This window comes from Anolis sagrei, chromosome 1 (genome assembly GCF_037176765.1).
Source record: "Anolis sagrei isolate rAnoSag1 chromosome 1, rAnoSag1.mat, whole genome shotgun sequence".
Classification (NCBI taxonomy): Eukaryota; Metazoa; Chordata; class Lepidosauria; order Squamata; family Dactyloidae; genus Anolis; species Anolis sagrei.
The window spans coordinates 235,171,752-235,190,003 of record NC_090021.1 but is presented as its reverse complement, the minus strand read 5'-3'; the positions used below and the strand labels follow the sequence as shown (position 1 = coordinate 235,190,003).

General features: G+C 43.4%; 1 protein-coding gene across 2 annotated transcripts in view; it reads right to left on the bottom strand.

Moving 5' to 3' along the window:
* The window catches only part of COL18A1 (collagen type XVIII alpha 1 chain), a 191,993-nt gene extending 176,447 nt beyond the window's left edge, over window positions 1-15,546 (bottom strand). For both annotated transcript variants that reach the window (XM_067462128.1, XM_060771389.2), the window contains exons 1-2: window positions 15,302-15,546; window positions 15,123-15,190 (exon numbers count right to left, since the gene is read on the bottom strand). In XM_067462128.1, the coding sequence (XP_067318229.1) occupies window positions 15,123-15,190; window positions 15,302-15,531 (298 nt within the window). In that variant the 5' untranslated portion in view covers window positions 15,532-15,546. The remainder of the gene's footprint in view (window positions 1-15,122; window positions 15,191-15,301) is intronic.
* Between the last annotated feature and the right edge of the window lie 2,706 nt (window positions 15,547-18,252).

Below are 18,252 nucleotides of genomic sequence, written 5' to 3'. Positions count from 1 at the left end.
GGGAGTTCCGTGTGCCAAGTTTGGTTCAATTCCATCGTTGGTGGAGTTCAGAATGCTCTTTGATTGTAGGTTAAGTATAAATCCCAGCAACTACAACTCCCAAATTACAAAATCACCCCCCCCCCCCACACACACACACACACACACACACCTCGCCAGTATTCAAATTTGGGCGTATTGAGTATTTGTGCCAATGTTTTTTCCAGTGAATGAAAATACATCCTGCATATCAGTTATTTACATTAAGATTCATAACAATAGCAACATTACAGCTATGAGGTAGCAATGAAAATAATTTTATGGTTGGGGGTTCCCACAACATGAGGAACTGTATTAAGGGGTCACAGCATTAGGAAGGTTGAGAAACACTGTTCTAAGGTGTAATACACAAACTGCTCCCATCCTCTGCAATACCAAGAGGGGGGCTTTTCTTAAATCGTACTACTGTCCTATATTCATGTGGTAATAATCAGAGAAGCTGGCCACAATAAAATCCTACTCTTAAATACGTAACTAGGTCTGCATATGGTGATAAGACTATCAAGAGGCATTCAAAAAGTGATGCATGAAAGCCTCACCCTAGTCCCACTATTTTTATTTATTTATTTATGTATTTATTTTTGTTGTGTCAGGAGCGACTTGATAAACTGGTGTGAGAGACTTGGCCATCTGCAACAACGTTGCCCAGGAGATGCCCGGATGTTTTGATGTTTTACTACCCTTGTGGGAGGCTTCTCTCATGTCCCCACATGGAGAGCTGGAGCTGATAGAGGGAGCTCATCTGCGCTCTGCTTGGATTCAAACCTCCGACCTGTCGGTCTTCAGTCCGGCCGGCACAGGGGTTTAACCCACTGTGCCACCAGGGGCACTAATTGATCTCATGCAATTTAGCACCACAAATGGAATGGAACCAGCATGGCACAGTGGTTTGGGCATAAGATTGCAACTCTGGAGACCAAGGTTTGAATCCCCAATTCAGTCATTTAAAAAAAAAACCAATGGATGACCTTGGGCAGGTCACACCTTCTTAGCTTCAGGGAATCCAATTATAGTGTCCCCTTAGGACTGCCATAAATGGGAAATACTTTGAAGACACACAACAACACCATTCTGCAGAGTTGGGAAACGCTTCTTAAAGAATGTTATTCCCAGAAATCCACCACCAAAACTGTCCCAAACATTTGTCTCTGAAAATTTACCTTAACAACAACGGCACTGTCATTGAATTATTAACTTCATCAATGACATGTTAAAGCGTATAGAATTCTCTGTGACAAGAGAGGCCAGCAAATGGAGCTTGGATTCTCAGCAGATTTATGAATGTCCAATATGTATTTGTAAATTAAAATAAGAGATATTAGACAAAACTGATTTCAGCAAATAGTTGTCTAATAGTACACAACTGTCTCTGTACTTATGAAAGCAACGTAACAAAATGTTAGCCTAGCATCTTTGAAGACCATTTAAAGGTGGTCCTAAAGGCTGTAACTAAAAGGTTGGCTAGGACGGGCTGAACAAGTTGATTCTTGTCAACTGCTAAATTACTTTACTGGCAGATGATCTACTTTCAAGTGCTGGTCTAAATCCCTATAATAGTTTGGCATTTGGCTACCTTAAGAGTTGCCTCCTCTCATAAGAACCTGCCTATTATACTGTATGGTTTTAAGCCATTATCTGAGGCCCTTACATTTGGGGGTCAGGAAGACATCAGCCTCATTTCCTCAGACTTGGAAGACTTTTCTGGCTACTCATCTTGAATCTCTCTAGCAAACGATGAACTCCCATACCCAAGATTTTCAAAATGCTGCTTAGAGCAGTTTTCATTTTACAGTGAGTTATTCTGAAGACAGATATTTTCACACACCTTTTTGTAAACCTGAACCTATTTCATAGTGCTTTTCATGTATAAAATACACCGGGCACTCAGTATCCTCAGATACCAAAATCCATGGCTGGTTTCATTATATACAGTGATACAGTAAATGGCCCTTATATAAAATAGTGAAAGTAATGTTTTCTTTCTGGATTTGTTTTTTAAAAATACATTTTCAAGATGTGGATGCTGGATTGTGTGGATGCTGAATACAAGGGTACGGAGAACAGGAGGACAGGAGGACCAGCTGTACTGACTTTCACAGTGGAAGAGATTTAGCCATGGCATGCCCTCTGTACTTTGGATATAGGATATATTTACACAGCTTTCTCTCTTGCTTTCTTTTTAACAGGTACACTGGATACACCATACACGCTTAAAATGTATTTAACTGCTCCAGGTGATTAGGCTACCACATACTTTCCATATTTGATGAGATTGGAAAGTTTGCATCCAGTGTGCAAGCAATGTATGCAGGTATCTCACATACAGAAAATGTAAATATATAAGTATACCATCTGTCACTTCAAAACCTACATAAGTAACCATAGATCTCAGTTATGAACTTTATTTAGGGCCACAGCTTCGAGTTATTCATGTAGTCTGAACATCAAACAGCAAGTTGGTATTTCCTCAGCCGATATGTAAAAATAAATTTGTTGTTCCTGCCAAGAACAACCTATCTAAGCACAGGAGAAACTGACACAGCAACCCGCTAACTGCTTTTAATTTGTGCCATCAGAACAGTTTGCTTACATGCATCTTTATAAAGTTACTTTCAATGTCAAAGGAGAAATCAAATTCCCTACCAGTTAGCTGTCCTCCCTCCCACAAAGCTTCAAGTTCTCAGGGTCAGTTATCTCAAAGGGAAGGTACATCTTAGGGAGGAAACATTTGTAGATAAAGAAAGAAACACAGCAGGGGAAGAGGGAATGCAGAAAACAACTCAAGCATTTACTTTCTGTGGTATCAGTCCTGAATTTGAATGGACAGACCTGGGTTTCTGAAAGGACCAACTATCCTGCTGAGATGTAGCAATGAAGAAAGTCCAGGAAAACACAGCACAGAAGAATCCAGCTGACCACAGAAGATACAATATTTAGAACAACTATTTTATTTTCAATATGCAGGTACCTGTCAGATAATGCTTCCAACGACATTAACATTGGAGACACTTTGACAAAGCCTTTTCTTTACCCACAGCAATCTTAGTATAGAGGTATCAATTTCTCATCCAGAAGAATTCCTCCATTTTCTTTTCTGAGTAGTGAAAATCACGGTAGAACTGGGCGGGGGGGGGGGGGATATTCTATATGCCAGAATATCAAGGCAGAAAATCCCACATTAACTGAGTGTGGACTCAGATAACCCAGTTCAAAGCAGATGTTGTGGGATTTTCTGACTTGATATTTGGGATATAGGGCTCTGTGGAAGACCTCTTAAATGATGGGAGGAAATCAGGTATATTTAGTTTTTCAAAAGCACTTCTGTATTAGAAAACCAGATTAGATACCTCTACAGATCCAAATGGTTCCCATCTTCATCATATGTCCAAACACAAGCTCATCATACTAAACTATATTTCCTGGTTTGCTGAGCAGCTTATATGGTCTGTACAGGTGAGTACTGTTCATTCACACTGCAGTTTAGTAAGTCAGAATTCCTGGCTTGTTAGGTAATACATCTTTCTGTCCAGAAGTACATGGATATAAGGTCTACCAAGTGGCCATCTTGAAAGGGATCTAGCGTTGTTCCCTACCATTCATTGCTGGTAGAACCCATACTACAGAAAATGCTGAAATGCCTTCAAGAATTACAGTATTGAATATGACAATAAATATACTCATTCTTAACTGATCAGTAAAAGAAACTATCCAAACAACAGAAACCTGCATTAAAATGTGTGTTAAGAAGTCAATAAAATGATTCGGGAACACAGATTGCTGCCAGCAACTGGTAGTGTGATCTTCTCCTTACATATTTGATAATAACTATAGAAATATGAGCTAAAGTACAACATTTGAAATACAACCCTCCCCCCACCCCCCGGATGCTATATCACTTCTGCACATATGCAAATACAGCCTGAGAAGAGTCTACTACAGGCAAGGTGTCCATTACATCACCACCCAAGCATTTTGTGGCTGCCCTCTGAAGTCTACTTTGAGCATATTTTGACTACCACAAATGCAAATTATATAAATGTCTACAGTAATATAGAAGACACTACATATATTGGTTCTTTATCTACTTTTCTATGAATATTGAAAGGCTGCAATTAATTCTAATTAATGATTAAAGTGTTACCATTTTAATTAAATGATTAAAATGCTGCTATCAGCACCTCTTGTGAGTATTGCTATAGTGCTATAGTACATTTTGAGAGATTAATAGTATAAACCTCCCTAAGGGGAAACATGGGGGCTTTTCCTAACATGCACTAGGAGCCATCACTGTGATCCCATTGTGTCATGCAATATATTACAGAAGTACAAAGATACCATACTCAAAATTCAGACATTTCTGGACTTATGAAATTCCTTTCAACAGAAGACTCATATCAAACATTTCCAACCCCAATTAACAGGCAATCAAATTAAAAATGAAAAATTAGTCCAGACTTTAAGTTTGCCCTGTGCTCCACTGCCCACACAGAAGAAGGCAATGGCCTTTGAAAAATAGAAGTCTCCCCTCGACACCAGTTACACAACAAACACGAACTCACATGGATTCTACCTTTTGGGCCAACTAGCTTCCATCTACAATGGCTTCCATCTACAATTTCACCAAACACCTGTCATGCAGAAACAAGCAAGCAAGAATTTTCATGATATGAGGGGAAACAAAGTTCAGTTTGCCATTCAAGAGAGCGACACAGGGACTCAGTTATGATGTTGACAGCCAAGGCACATCAGTCCAGATCTTGGGGACATTATTTTTTTACCACATCTCCCAGAATCCCTTAAGCATCACAGTAAGCATCCATTCTGGCAGTGAAATTCTAGGAGCTGTCATCCAAAGAACATACAAAGGCAAAATGAAGAGAATTGCTTTCCAGTTCACACCTTACAGCTGGGTTAAGTTTGAATGGAAGCCAGCATCCAGCCTTCGCAGATGGCTAGCAGTGTGTGGTATTATTTGTGCAACAAATCCTCACAACTGTACTTCAAGATGGAGATAAAAAGGAACTCTCAAGTCAATCTTACTATTAACTGAACATGTGCTATGCTACAACAGATTCTATCACAGATTCTATGTTTTGTGTGCAGATTCTATGTTTTGTGTGCATTTTCTAGTAATAGTCTTTTCCAAATTGTATATTCAACATATGCTTTATGAGTCATCCAACTAAAGAGAGACAGATATACATTTTCATGGACTGTATCTTACCAATACTTCTGCAAGTATAAAGCCAGCAGGACTGTGATGCTCTCCTACCTCCATCAGAAATTGAGACGGGAAATTTTAAAATGATGCATATTCAGAAGTTATAACTAAGAAGAACATAACTAAGAAGAACATCATCCTTGCTATTAAGTGGTTACATCTGGACACACATGACGTTTACAAGCAAGAAACCACAATACGAAGGAAATTTGACATCATTAACAAAGAAACGTGCAACTGGAATCAACAAAAAATGACATCATGCATTTAAGAGTAATAAAGTACAGTCTGTGAAAATTAGCACATACAAAAATGTCTATATTTGTCAGAAGTGGATCAAAAACAGATGAGACAATTAAAATAAATGTGACTTATTTGGCTTAGGAGACGTGACAGAAAACAAAACCAAATGCAGGGCATTTAGTAATAATTACTACATTGAGAATACTGGTGCAAGTCCCACTTTGTACAAATTCAGAAAACAGCAAAACACCCACAACCCAACTGATGGGAGTGGGGAGAAAAATGTCACAAATAAGACTACTTTTGGCTACAAACTGCAACTTCTACTCAGAAACCATTATCTGAGAATAAATGTTGTGTCCTTGCCACCGTGGGCTATCTGGTTCCTAGTAATCTCATGAAATGAAACAATATTGAATGTTGGATAAATCCATATACCAAACTGGGTTTTACTGAAGAGACCCCCTGTGAGTACTGCCATAGATATTGCCACTATGAAATCCATGAACAACTGATACATTCTACCGTAGTCAGAGCAGCAAATCCATTCTGGGATCAAGCATTCGCGGATTAGACTGACTTGCTGGCAAAGATACAGTTTTAATGGACTATGATGGACTGCTTTTAGGATGACAACTTAAATTTGACGAACTGTTTTAATTTTTTATATTGTCTTATTATAATATGTATATTTATGCTTGTTTTACTCTGTTGTTCGCACTGTGCTGTGCCGGTTGGTAGCCCCCCTGAGTCCCTCTGCGGAGGTTGAGATAGGACGAGATACAAATTCTCTAAATAATAATTTTACTGCTTCTCCTCCTGCAGGGTTGAAATGGAGCTCTACCAGAGTACAGTGGATTCATCACTTTCTCAGAGGAAAGTATTTGGACTAGGAGGAAAACCACCCCTATTATCACCCAACAGGTCACATGTACACCCTAACAATATTCCCAAACACTTCTAACGTATTCTGAATCTATCCCAAAATGGTGACAAGTTGGCATTTTGGGAAGAATATACATGGGGTTGGTTTTCAGGTTTTAGGAGTTCTTGGCATGCTTTTTTTAAAAAGGGGGATGGTCAAACACAGTGCCAACCTCCTGAAAAAACAGTTGGGGGTTGGCTTCTTTGAGGAATTGGCAAAGGCTTGCAGCTTAAGGGCCACACTTTGCCTACCATTGCTATCAAGTTGGATTTGTCAGCTGTTCCTAGTGCACAAAGAAATATTCTGTAATGGATACCATGTTAAGGTAAAGGTAAAGTTTTCCCCTTGACAAAAGTTTAGTTGTGTCCAGCTCTGGGGTTGGTGCTTATCTCCATTTCTAAGCTGAAGAGCTGGTGTTGTCCATAGATGCCTCCAAGGTCATGTGGCCAGCATGACTGTATGAAGTGCCATTACCTTCCCACTAAAGCAGTACCTATTGATCTACTCACATTTACATGTTTTGAACTGCTAGGTTGACAGAAGCTGGGGCTAACAGCAGGAACTCACCCTGCTCCCCAGATCTGAACCGCTGACCTTTTGGTCAGCAAGTTCAGCAGCTCAGTGGTTTACTCACTGTGTTAAGCAGGTATAAGAGTTATACAGCCTTCTAGATGTAGCTAGATGATAGCTTCCAGCATTCCTCACCCTGGGATATGCTGTCCAGAGCTGATGAGAGTTGTGAGTCCTATAACATCTGGAAGATATCACAGTTTCCTGCTACCCCCTGATGGTTAGGTGTCTTTTTTATAACCAGTAGGGACAACTTAGGAGCCCCCAGTAATGCAATGGGTTAAACTCTTGTGCTGGCAGGACTGCTGACCGACAGGTCAGAGATTTAAATCCAGGGAGAGCATGGATGAGCTCCCTCTGTCAGCTCCAGCTCCTCATGCGGGGACATGAGAGAAGCCTCCCACAAGGATGGTAAAATATCAAAACGTCTGGGTGTCTCCTGAGCAACATCTTTGCAGACGGCTAATTCTCTCAGACCAGAAGCGACTTGCAATTTCTTAAGTCGCTCCAAACACAGAAAAAAAGTGTGAAAATTGGTTTTGCCCCCATACCAGGAATATTTGTCCCTGTATCTTTCAAAGATTATGAGATTGGGTCTACAGCTATTCCTCCTTCAGCTCTGACTGACAAGGTCAATGCGGCACAGAACAGCTGAACCACAATGTGCCAGTTCGCACCAGGAGGCTACCATCCTTGTTAATTAAACCTGCCACAAAAATATGCGGAGTTCCATGCTTTTTCTTCCTTGGACAGAAATTGCCTACAGTGAAGGGGGAGAGCGAGCGCTGAGGAAAGCTCCATTTGGCCTCGGCAAACCTTCCTCTCCTTGTCCTAACATGTTGGCTTCCCTGCAATCAAATTGACGTTAACCTTAGAAGTCAGAGAATGAAACAGTCCCAAAGCTCCCATTAAGGCATCTTTTTTTAAGGGGGTCTTCCCTCTCCACTTACCAGTCAATACAAGCAGGGCTTATGCTCCTTGGAATGTGCGCATTTGTTGACAGACCGTCCCGCTTTGGGTTCCATTCAATGGCAATACATGTGTCTCACACTTAAACACCCTTGAGCTTTAAAGCCAAACAATGTTTCACCTTTAATAGTTTAGCTAACAGTGCAGAGACACAAGACTTTTATAAAGTCATGATTCATGAATAGCCAGAGGCATTTGAAAGAAACCATAAAGAGCTCCTGAACACCTGTCTGGCAAACACTTAGGTTTCTAAAGTATCCTTGACTTCAATGGACTACTTTCTCATACATGTTTAGAGATCGAATCTTGTAGGGAAAATGACACAAAAGTCAGTCACTCCCCTAAAATGCAACTTCTACTTTTATTAACCTGAGCAAATTGCTTTCAAGGGGACTGAAATGCATTTAATCTATAGGACTAAACAAAAAACCAATAAAGCCTTGGCATTCTCCATCTCATGCGACACAGATGTAAGGAGGAGGGGAAGGATTCCTCTCAGAGCTTCCTACACATGTCATGCCATCAAAGGTACAAAATAATGAAATTTAGGGGGAAAGATGGTACTATCAGGAAAGTGTCTGTGGGTTAATTTCTTGCATATATAAAACAGTGTAGAAATTCAGAATGAATTTAATATAAGAATGTAAGGTATGAAAGGAATAAGTAAAGGATGAAATGACAAATGGGAAAGCAACTTTCCTGACAAGTGGGAAAGCAACTTTGGAAAGTGGGGCATATATGTGTGTGTTTTCATCCACATACATACCATAGAGAGAGAGGGAGGGAGGGTGTGAGGTGTATTAAGAGTGATTCCAGGTGCATATATACCTGCTAGTTTTTGTAAGAGAGTTTGAGCTTTGGGTTTGTGTCTGATAGCACTATTTTTCTTTCTTTCTGCTTATTTAGGTCTTGTTGTGCCTTGTGGTATTGCTAGATATATTCTATGTTTTCGGTTATATGTGTGTTTCTGTATGTAATTGTTTTTTTAACTTTTGTATTGCACTTTTACATTTGTCTAGTGTAGATAGTTAGCTGCCTTGAGTCCCCACGGGGAGAAAGGTTGGGTATCCATAAAGTTACTAATAATCATTAAATATATTTTTAAAAATGTTTTAAATGGGGCCACATTAGCACAGCAGGTTAAAGCGCTAAGCTGCAGAACTTGCTGACCAAAAGGCAGTTCAAATTCGCAGACGGGGTGAGCTCCTGTTGTTATCCCCAGCTTCTGTCAACGAAGCAGTTCAAAAACATGCAAATGTGAGTAGATCAATAGATACTATTTCTGTGGGAAGGTAACGGTGCTCCATGTAGTCAGGCTGGCCACATGACCTAGGAGGTGTCTATGGACAATGCCAGCTCTTTGGCTTAGAAATGGAGATGAGCACCACCCTCCAGAGCCAGACTCGGCTAGACGTAATGTCAAGAGGAAACCTTTACCTTTACTTTATGCTTTTAAAGGTACTAACCAGAGATTTCTGGTTACCAGTGTACCATCTGGTCTTAGGTATAAAAATTATGTGGCATGGCAAGTTCCCATGCTTTATCACTTATGACTACATTGCAGACATGTGTCATAAAACAATATACAGCAAACCCACTACTTTTAAACCTTCTGGTTTCTCTCTGAGAAAAGTTCCACAGAATTACTGATACTTACTTCTTCTTTTTCTTTTTTTAGTATCTGTGGGAACACCAAAAGCACATCTGTTGCTTAGTATGACACTAAAACACACGTTTGTGGCTTTAGGTTACGAGAGTGGGTCAAAAAGTAATGCCTCCATCACTCTAACTTCTATTTCTTTCACAGCTACTGGACTATGTATGCATGATATAATAGAGATAACCTTAATCTACTGATATAGGGTTTTTTTTCTTTTTCCAATTGATGGATTAGAATCATAAATCTGAAGCTGAAAGAAAAGTCATCACTGAATTTCTGGCTAAAGAATATTGTGTCTCAAAGATTATGCCATGCATGTCTAAGTACATGCGGACGTTACAGTGAATAGAGTCCCCGGTGGTCAGGCCCGTAGCCAGGATTTCGATTCGGGGGGGGGGGGGCTGAGTTTTTTGGGGAGGGGATTTTGGGGGGGCTGAGTTTCGGGGGGGGGCTGAGTCTGAGTGAAAGAGGGTCTACCCTAGCAAACCTTTTGTATCGTTATCCCAATACCCCCATGCATATGAGATATATTGAGTATGGTGATCAGATCATGATATGAATAAACATAACAGTTTAAATAATGCACCAGTAAGGCCTTTTCGCGAACTACCATGAGAATTTCGGGGGGGGGGGGGGGGGCTGATGCCCCTCAAGCCCCCCCCCCCCCCCACCAGCTACATGCCTGCCGGTGGTGCAATGGGTTAGACCCTTGTGCCGGCAGGACTGAAGACCAACAGGTCAGAGATTCACATCTGGGGAGAGTGCGGATGAGCTCCCTCTGTCAGCTCCAGCTCCCCATGCAAGGACATGAGAGAAGCTTCCCACAAGGATGGTAAAAACATCAAAACATCTGGGTGTCCCCTGCTGGCAGCCAATTCTCTCACACCAGAAGCAACTTGCAGTTTCTCGTCACTCCTGACATGAAAAAAAGCTTGAAGAATGTTTATGATTTGGCCCCTTCTGACTTCTAACTGTTTGGACCTCTGAAAAACAACCTATGTGGTTTCAGATTCAATGACTTGAATGAGTTTGAAGCAGCTTTAAAATTATGCATCACGAAGCAAAACCCTGAATTTTTCCAAAATGGTTTTGATGCCTGGGTTAAACAATGGCAGACATGTGTACAAATTGATGGTGACTATGTTGAACAGTAATTTTGTGTAGATGATAGTTCAAGGTATGATCTGTAGCAACTTCTGCTGTTATATGTTCATTTGTAACGTATTTAATGACACAGGAGGCAAAACTTTTCAACCCACCTGCATATATTTCCCACATGGGTTGAGTTTGAGGGACACAACGCAGTCTGCAAAATGGGATTTCTAATAATGCAACAATGCTGTTCTGTGCATCACCCTGCTTGTTGTGTTTTTCATCTACATTTCCTAGCACAGAATGCCAAAGAAGGGGGTGGAAGGGTCAAACCACCCGCAAGACAATGTAAGAGGGAGACCTGAAGCCCCCAAAGTGATCCAGTAAAACTAGACCACCAGCATTCCTGTCTAGTTAATCCCCCCTCAGGAATGATCAGTCAGAAGAAGTACTTTGCTATTGATTTCATGGTACTCAGATTGCTACCAGCTTTAGTCGGAGCAGGAAGACTCTTTCAATGTAACATCTTATGTTTTTACAAAGCAACAAAAACACACCTTACATCTGCTAGTAGTCAATTAATAACAAGCCGCCTGCCAATATTGGAGCCCTCCCCGCTTTCAGGGTCCCCGCTCCCTATCATTCTTGATGTAGAGTTTCCTATAGTTCTGGGTGATGCCTAGGAAGCTCCTCTGGAGCAATTTTAACTCCTATTCCATATAAACAATGCGTCTTCCTGCATTATAGCCTCAAGGCCACTTCCTTAAGCCTCAGAGGATTTCACAAGTGATGCTGAGGATGACTTTTGGTCTGGAATGAATCACTCCTAAGGGTTGATAATGGAAGGAAGGAAGCGGAAAAGAAGGCATTCCCAGGCCAAAACACATATAATATTTAGCCAAGATACATTGAAGATCTGTATCACAGAGATGCAGGAATGTGCACCCATTGTGAGAGCAACCTCACAACGCTCCTGCGTTTGCCTTAATAGCTCAGCCATGAAATCTGTGGATGAATACATAGGTTAAGTATTCCTTCTCCAAAATACCTGAGACCAGAAAGGTTTAGATTTGGGATCGTTCCAACACATTTGCATAATGTGTTGTCAAAGGCTTTCATGGCTGGAATCACTAGGTTACTGTGAGTTTTCCGGGCTGTATGGCCATGTTCTAGAAGCATACTCACCTGACGTTTCACCCACATCTATGGCACGCATCCTCAGAGGTTGTGAGGTCTGTTGGAAACTAGGCAAGTGGGGTTTATATATCTGTGGAATGTCAAGGGAGGGAGAAAGAACTCTTGTCTGCTGGAAGCAATTGTGAATGTTACAACTGGCCACCTTGATTAAAATTTAATGGCCCGGCAGCTTCAAAACCTGGTTGATTGCTGCCTGGGGGGTTCCTTTGTTGATTGAAATTTCCTTGTTTTTTGAGTGCTGCTCTTTATTTACTGTTCTGATTTTACAGGTTTTTTCAAATACTGGTAGCCAGATTTGTTCATTTTCAACTGCTAACAAGTACCATGTCAGACTACACAGCGAAGCCACTGAAATCCACAAGCATGAATGTTTCAATTGGCCACATTGATTAGCATTTAATGACCTTGTAGCTCCAAAGCCTGGCTGATTGCTGCCTGGGGCAATCAAGGAACATGAAAGGCACCGCAGACTACTTCAACCAGAGAAGTCAGCCATAGCAGAACACCTGATGAACCAACCTGGACACAGCATATTATCTGAGAAAACAGAAATGCTGGACCACCATGTCAGACTACAGAGAGAAGCCAATGAAATCCACAAGCATATGGATAATTTCAACAGAAAGAAGGAAACCATGAAAATGAACAAAATCTGGTTACCACTATTTAAAAAACTCTAAAATCGGGACAGTAAATAAAGAGCAACACTCAAAAAGCAAGGGAATTCCAGGCAAGAATTAATCAGGGCCAGCTAATACCCGCAAAAAAGGATCCCCCAGACAGCAACCAGCTAGGCTTTGAAGCTACAAAGCCATGAAATGGAGGCTCTTCCTCCCACCCTGGACATTCCACAGATATATAAACCCCACTTGCCTAGTTTCCAACAGACCTCACAATCTCTGAGGATACCTGCCATAGATGTGGGCAAAACGTCAGGAGAGAGTGCTTCTGGAACATGGCCATACAGCTTGGAAAACCCACAGCAACCCATATATTTACATACATGAGCATGGTGAGATGTCTGGGAGATGGGACCCAAATCTAAATTCCAAATTCATTAATTTTTCCTACACACCATATATTTGCTCATCCGAAAGCCAAGGGGCTTCTAGCTCAGATACATGTGTGGAAACTTTTGGAATTTGGAGCATTTTGGAAATCTGGATAAGGGATGCTAAACCTGTACTTATTTATGAATGGAAGCATGATATGGCAAAGCTCATAAGAAGTGTATTCTATAAGAAATAAAGAAGACAATGATGCTGGGGAAAATGGAAGGAAAAAGGAAGAGGGGCCGACCAAGGGCAAGATGGATGGATGGGATCCTTGAAGTGACTGGATTGACCTTGAAGGAGCTGAGGGTGGTGACGGCTGACAGGGAGCTCTGGCGTGGGATGGTCCATGAGGTCACAAAGAATCGAAAAGACTGAATGAATGAACAACAACATAAGAAATATGGTGTAGTATGGTGCAGTACTTTGAGTGTTGGACTGAGACTCTGGAGACCAGTTTGAATCCCTATTCAGCCACAGAAAGTGACTAAGAGTACAGCTTCGTTGTAGAATTAATGCAGTTTGACACCATTTTAACTGTCATGGCCCAGTGCTAGGAGATCCTGGGGTGTGTAGTCTGGAGGGGCACAAGGTTAGCAGGGGTGACTACAGACTTTATAAAACAGGCTTTGGATAATGTGGACCTTCCCTCCAGTGTTTTGGACTCCAACTCCCACCATTCCTAACAGCCTCAGGCCCCTTCCTTTTTCCCCTTGGCTGCTTAAGCAGAAGGAAAGGGCCTGAGGCTGTTAGGAATGGTGGGAGTTGAAGTCCAAAACAGCTGCAGGGAAGTCCCAAGTTTGCCCATGCCTGTTATAAACCTACAACTCCCATGGCTCCATAGTACTGACCCAAAATAGTCAAAGTGGACACAAACTGCATTAATTCTACAATATAGATCAGACGTGGGCAAACTTCGACCCTCCAGGTGTTTTGAACTTCAACTCCCACCATTCCTAACAGCTGGTAGGATTGTGGTGGTGGCTCCTTCTTAGGAGGCTTTATTTATTTATTTATTTATTTGTTTCGTATACTTCTACCCTGCCCTTCCCAACCCCCGAGGGGGGACCCAGAGCGGCTTACAAAAAGGCACAATTTGATGCCTGCATAGTAATACAGATAAAATATAGACAGCGGTTACAACAGTTCCGACAGTTAAAACAATCAATATACATCACAATCAATAAAAAACCAATCTTATGCTCAACGTTTGCAACTCAGAGTCCATAACTTCATTCCACAATTTCCCATTCCTATCAGTTGTCGTTGTCCTTTATTTCTCTAACTGCCAGATTGCCCGAACACCTGGTCCCAAATCCATGTCTTCAATTTCCTCCTAAAGGAAGGGAGGGATGGCGATGATCTAATTTCCCCGGGAGTGAATTCCATAGGTGAGGGGCCACCACTGAGAAGGCCCTGCTCCTCATCCCCGCCAATCTCACTTGTGATAGAGGCGACCGAAAGCAGGGCCTCCCTGGAGGACTTTAAACTCTGAGGTGGGACGTAGAGGGAGATGCAGAGACTGGATGGCCATCTGTCGGGGGTGCTTTGAATGCAATGTTCCTGCTTGAGTTGGACTGGATGACCCATGAGGTCTCTTCCAACTAGGATTCTATGAGGATGCCTACTCTAGTGTGGTTAAGTTACAGGTCGACATCACCTAAATCGGCACCGACGGCCAAGAGGCTGGACTTTCTTTCTTTCTGTCTGTCTGTCTGGGCGGCTTTGCCACCTGGAGCGCCTCCGGAGGCAACTCCTTGGAGCGGGACAGGAAGGAAGGAAGGAAGGAAGGAAGGAAGCAAGGGAGAGAAGGGGACCTGGACGGGGCTTGGAATGGCGTGGAGGAGCGACCGACTTGCCCGCCATCGGGGAGGAGGAGGAGGAGGAGGAGGAGGAGGAGGAGGAGGAGGAGAGGCGGACTTTGCGCCCTTTGTGCGCTCGCTGACAGCCCCTCGGAGGGAAGGGGTCCCTCAAGCCCCTCCGCCTCTGCCGGCACTGGAGCCTTGCCCTCTTGGAAGGCAGCCCCGGGTTCCCTGTCCCCATCCGAGGCACATGGCTGGGAGGAGCCTCCCGGGAGACCCCGCGGGGAAAGAAGAGCAGAGGAGCCCCAAAGACAGCGGGACACTGAGGCACCGATCGCTCCGCCAGACTTACCTCGCTGGGAGGACGCGGGCGCAGCCAGGCAGACAAAGAAGCCGAGCAGGAGCCCAGACGGGAGGCACCTGCGGAGAGAGAGAGAGAGAGAGAGAGAGAGAGAGCAACAGGTTGGAGGGAGAGGGCTCCCGCAGGCAGACCCCGTCCCCATTCCACGCCGGCACCCCAGCTTCCCTCACCTGGCCCGCATGGTGTCCGCGCTGGAGAAGGAGAAAGAAGCCCAAGGAGAAGGGAAGGAGGAGCTGCCGCGACTGCCACTGCCTCTCCTCGCCGGGCAGCCAGCTCCGAAAGGGACTCTCTCTCCGTCTCCTCCACCACCACCAACACCCCCTTGGGTCTGGCGGCCGCGTGGTCCTAGCGCCGCCTCTTCCCAAAACCCGCCTCGCTCATCCAAGGATGGAGAGGGCATCTCTACACTGCGGAATGCCTTAGTTTGGGCCCATGCGATGGAAACATGGGAACTGGAGCTTTACCATATCTTTAGCCAAAGACAGCCAGTGCCTCAGGAAACTGGGGAGCCTTCCACACAGCCCTATATCCCAGAATATCAAAGCAGGAAATCCCACATTATCCGAGTGTGGACTAATAAAACCCAGATATTGTGGGATTTTCTGTCATAATATTCAGGGATATAGGGCTGTATGGAGGAGCCCCTGGTGGTGCAGTGGGTTAAACCGCTGAGCAGCTGAACTTGTTGACCGATAGGTCACAGGTTCGAATTCGGGGAGCAGTGTGAGCTTCCACTGTCAGCCCCAACTTCTGCCAACGTAGCAGTTCGAAAACATGCAAATGTGAGTAGATCAATAGGTACCACTCTGTCTGGCAGGAAGGTAATGGCGCTCCATGCAGTCATGCCAGCCGCATTACCTTGGAGGTGTATACGGACTACGCCAGCTCTTCGGCTTAGAAATGGAGATGAGCACCAACCCTCAGTGTTGGACATGACTGGACTTAATGTCAAGGGGAAACCTTTACTTTTACTGGGTTTTTATATTGTATAGTTGTTAAAGGTTGTGAACCACTCTGGGTCTTGGTTCCTGAGAATAAAAATGGTGTAAGCATTCATCATCACCACCACCATCACCATTTACCAACGCTAAAGAGGAATTTCAGACAATTACCAATGGTTGGGGCAGGGGTAAAGTTTAGAAACTTTACTCTTTTGGAAAACAATTTTCAGTATTCTCACCGGCTCTTGGAGGTGTCTATGGACAATACCAGCTCTTCAGCTTAGAAATGGAGACGAGCACCACACCCCAGAGTCAGACATGACTGGACTTACTGTCAAGGGAAAACCTGAACCTTGACCTTAGGGCCATGTGGAAGGGCCTTGGTGTCTCCAACAGAAGATGTCAAGACTTCCAAAGGCTACTCATACTACTTCGTCACACTAGAGAGTGAATCCACTTAAATCCAGTTTCTGCCACCTTCAGAATTCTGGGGTTTGTAGTTTAGTGAGGCTATTACAGGCCCCTCCCTAAACTACAAACCCCAGAATTCTGCAGGAGGCAGAAACCAGATTTAAGGTGGATTCATTCTCTAGTGTGATTAGGTCCATAGACAAGAATCCAAGATAAAAGGTAAAGGTTTTCCCCCAACATTAAGTATAGTCGTGTCTGGGGGTTGGTGTCTAGTCAACTCTGGGGGTTGGTGCTCATCTCCATTTCTAAACCAAAGAGCCAGCATTGTCCGTAGACACCTCCAAGGTCATGTGGCCAGCATGACTGCATGGAGCACCAATTCGAACTTTCAATCAGCAAGTTCAGCTGCTCAGTGGTTTAACCCACTGCACCACCAAGGGCTCCTAGACTAGAATCTAATCCATGATTATTTTGACTCCTGTTATTCCACAGCAGTGAAAGTGGTGTCATACTGCTTCAATTCTACAATGTAGTGCACATCAGGCATGGGAAAACTTTGGCCCTCCAAGTGTTTTGGACTTCAACTTCCACCATTCCTAACAGCTGGTAAACTGGCTGGGATTTCTGGGAATTGGAGGGCCAGCATTTACCCATGCTTGGTGCACAGGCACGCGCTGTTGCTCCTATTTGAAAGGAAGCAGCACTGCAGAGGGGCCAAGCTTGCTTTCTGCTGCTATAGAGACCATGACTCAATGGAGCAATGAATTCAAACTGGAGAAGACTTGAATATTCAGAAAAAATTCCTGAAGGTGAGAGGTGTTAGACCAGTGGTTCTCAACCTGTGGGTTCCCAGATGTTTTGGCCTTCAATTCCCAGAAATCCTAACAGTTGGTAAACTGGCTGGGATTTCTGGGAGTTGTAGGCCAAAACATCTGGGGATCCACAGGTTGAGAACCACTGTGTTGGATAGTGTAATATGTTGCCTAGGAGTATAGTGGAGTCTCCTCTGGAGGTTTTAAACCAGAAGCCGGATGGGCATCTGTTTGGAGTGCTTTGTGTGTTCCTGCATGGCAGACAAAACCAAGGTCACGCATCTGTTATAGAACTCCAATATGCTGATGAAAAAGTAGTATGTGCACATTCATAAGACCTACAAGCCACTCTAAACACCTTTGCAGAAGCAAACGAGAAGCTCAGCCTCTCATTGAACATCGAGAAAACCAAAGTGCTCTTCCAGCAGTCCAAATCCAATCCATCTGCAGTGCCCAAAATACAGCTGAATGGTGTAACATTAGAAAATGTTGACCTTTTCCACTACCTTGGCAGCCACCTCTCCACAAAAGTCACCACTGACACTGAAATACAACACCGCCTGAGCTCTACAAGTGCAGCATTTTTCCGAATGAAGCAGAGAGTGTTTGAGGACTGGGACATCCATAGGGAGAGCAAGGTGCTTGTTTATAAAGCTATTTTCCTCCCAACCCTGTTATTCGCCAGCAAAATATGGACTGTTTACTGACGTCACACTCAACTCCTGGAACGATTCCATCCTTGGGAAGACAGGTGGACAAATGTCAACATGCTGGAAGAAGCAAAGACCACCAGCATTGAAGTGATGCTCCTCTGTCATCAACTTTGCTGGACAGGCCATGTTGTCCAAATGCCTGATCACCGTCTCCCAAAGCAGTTACTCTACTCCCAACTCAAGAATGGAAAATGAAATGTTAGTGGACAGGAAAAGAGATTTTAAAATGGGCTTAAAGCCAACC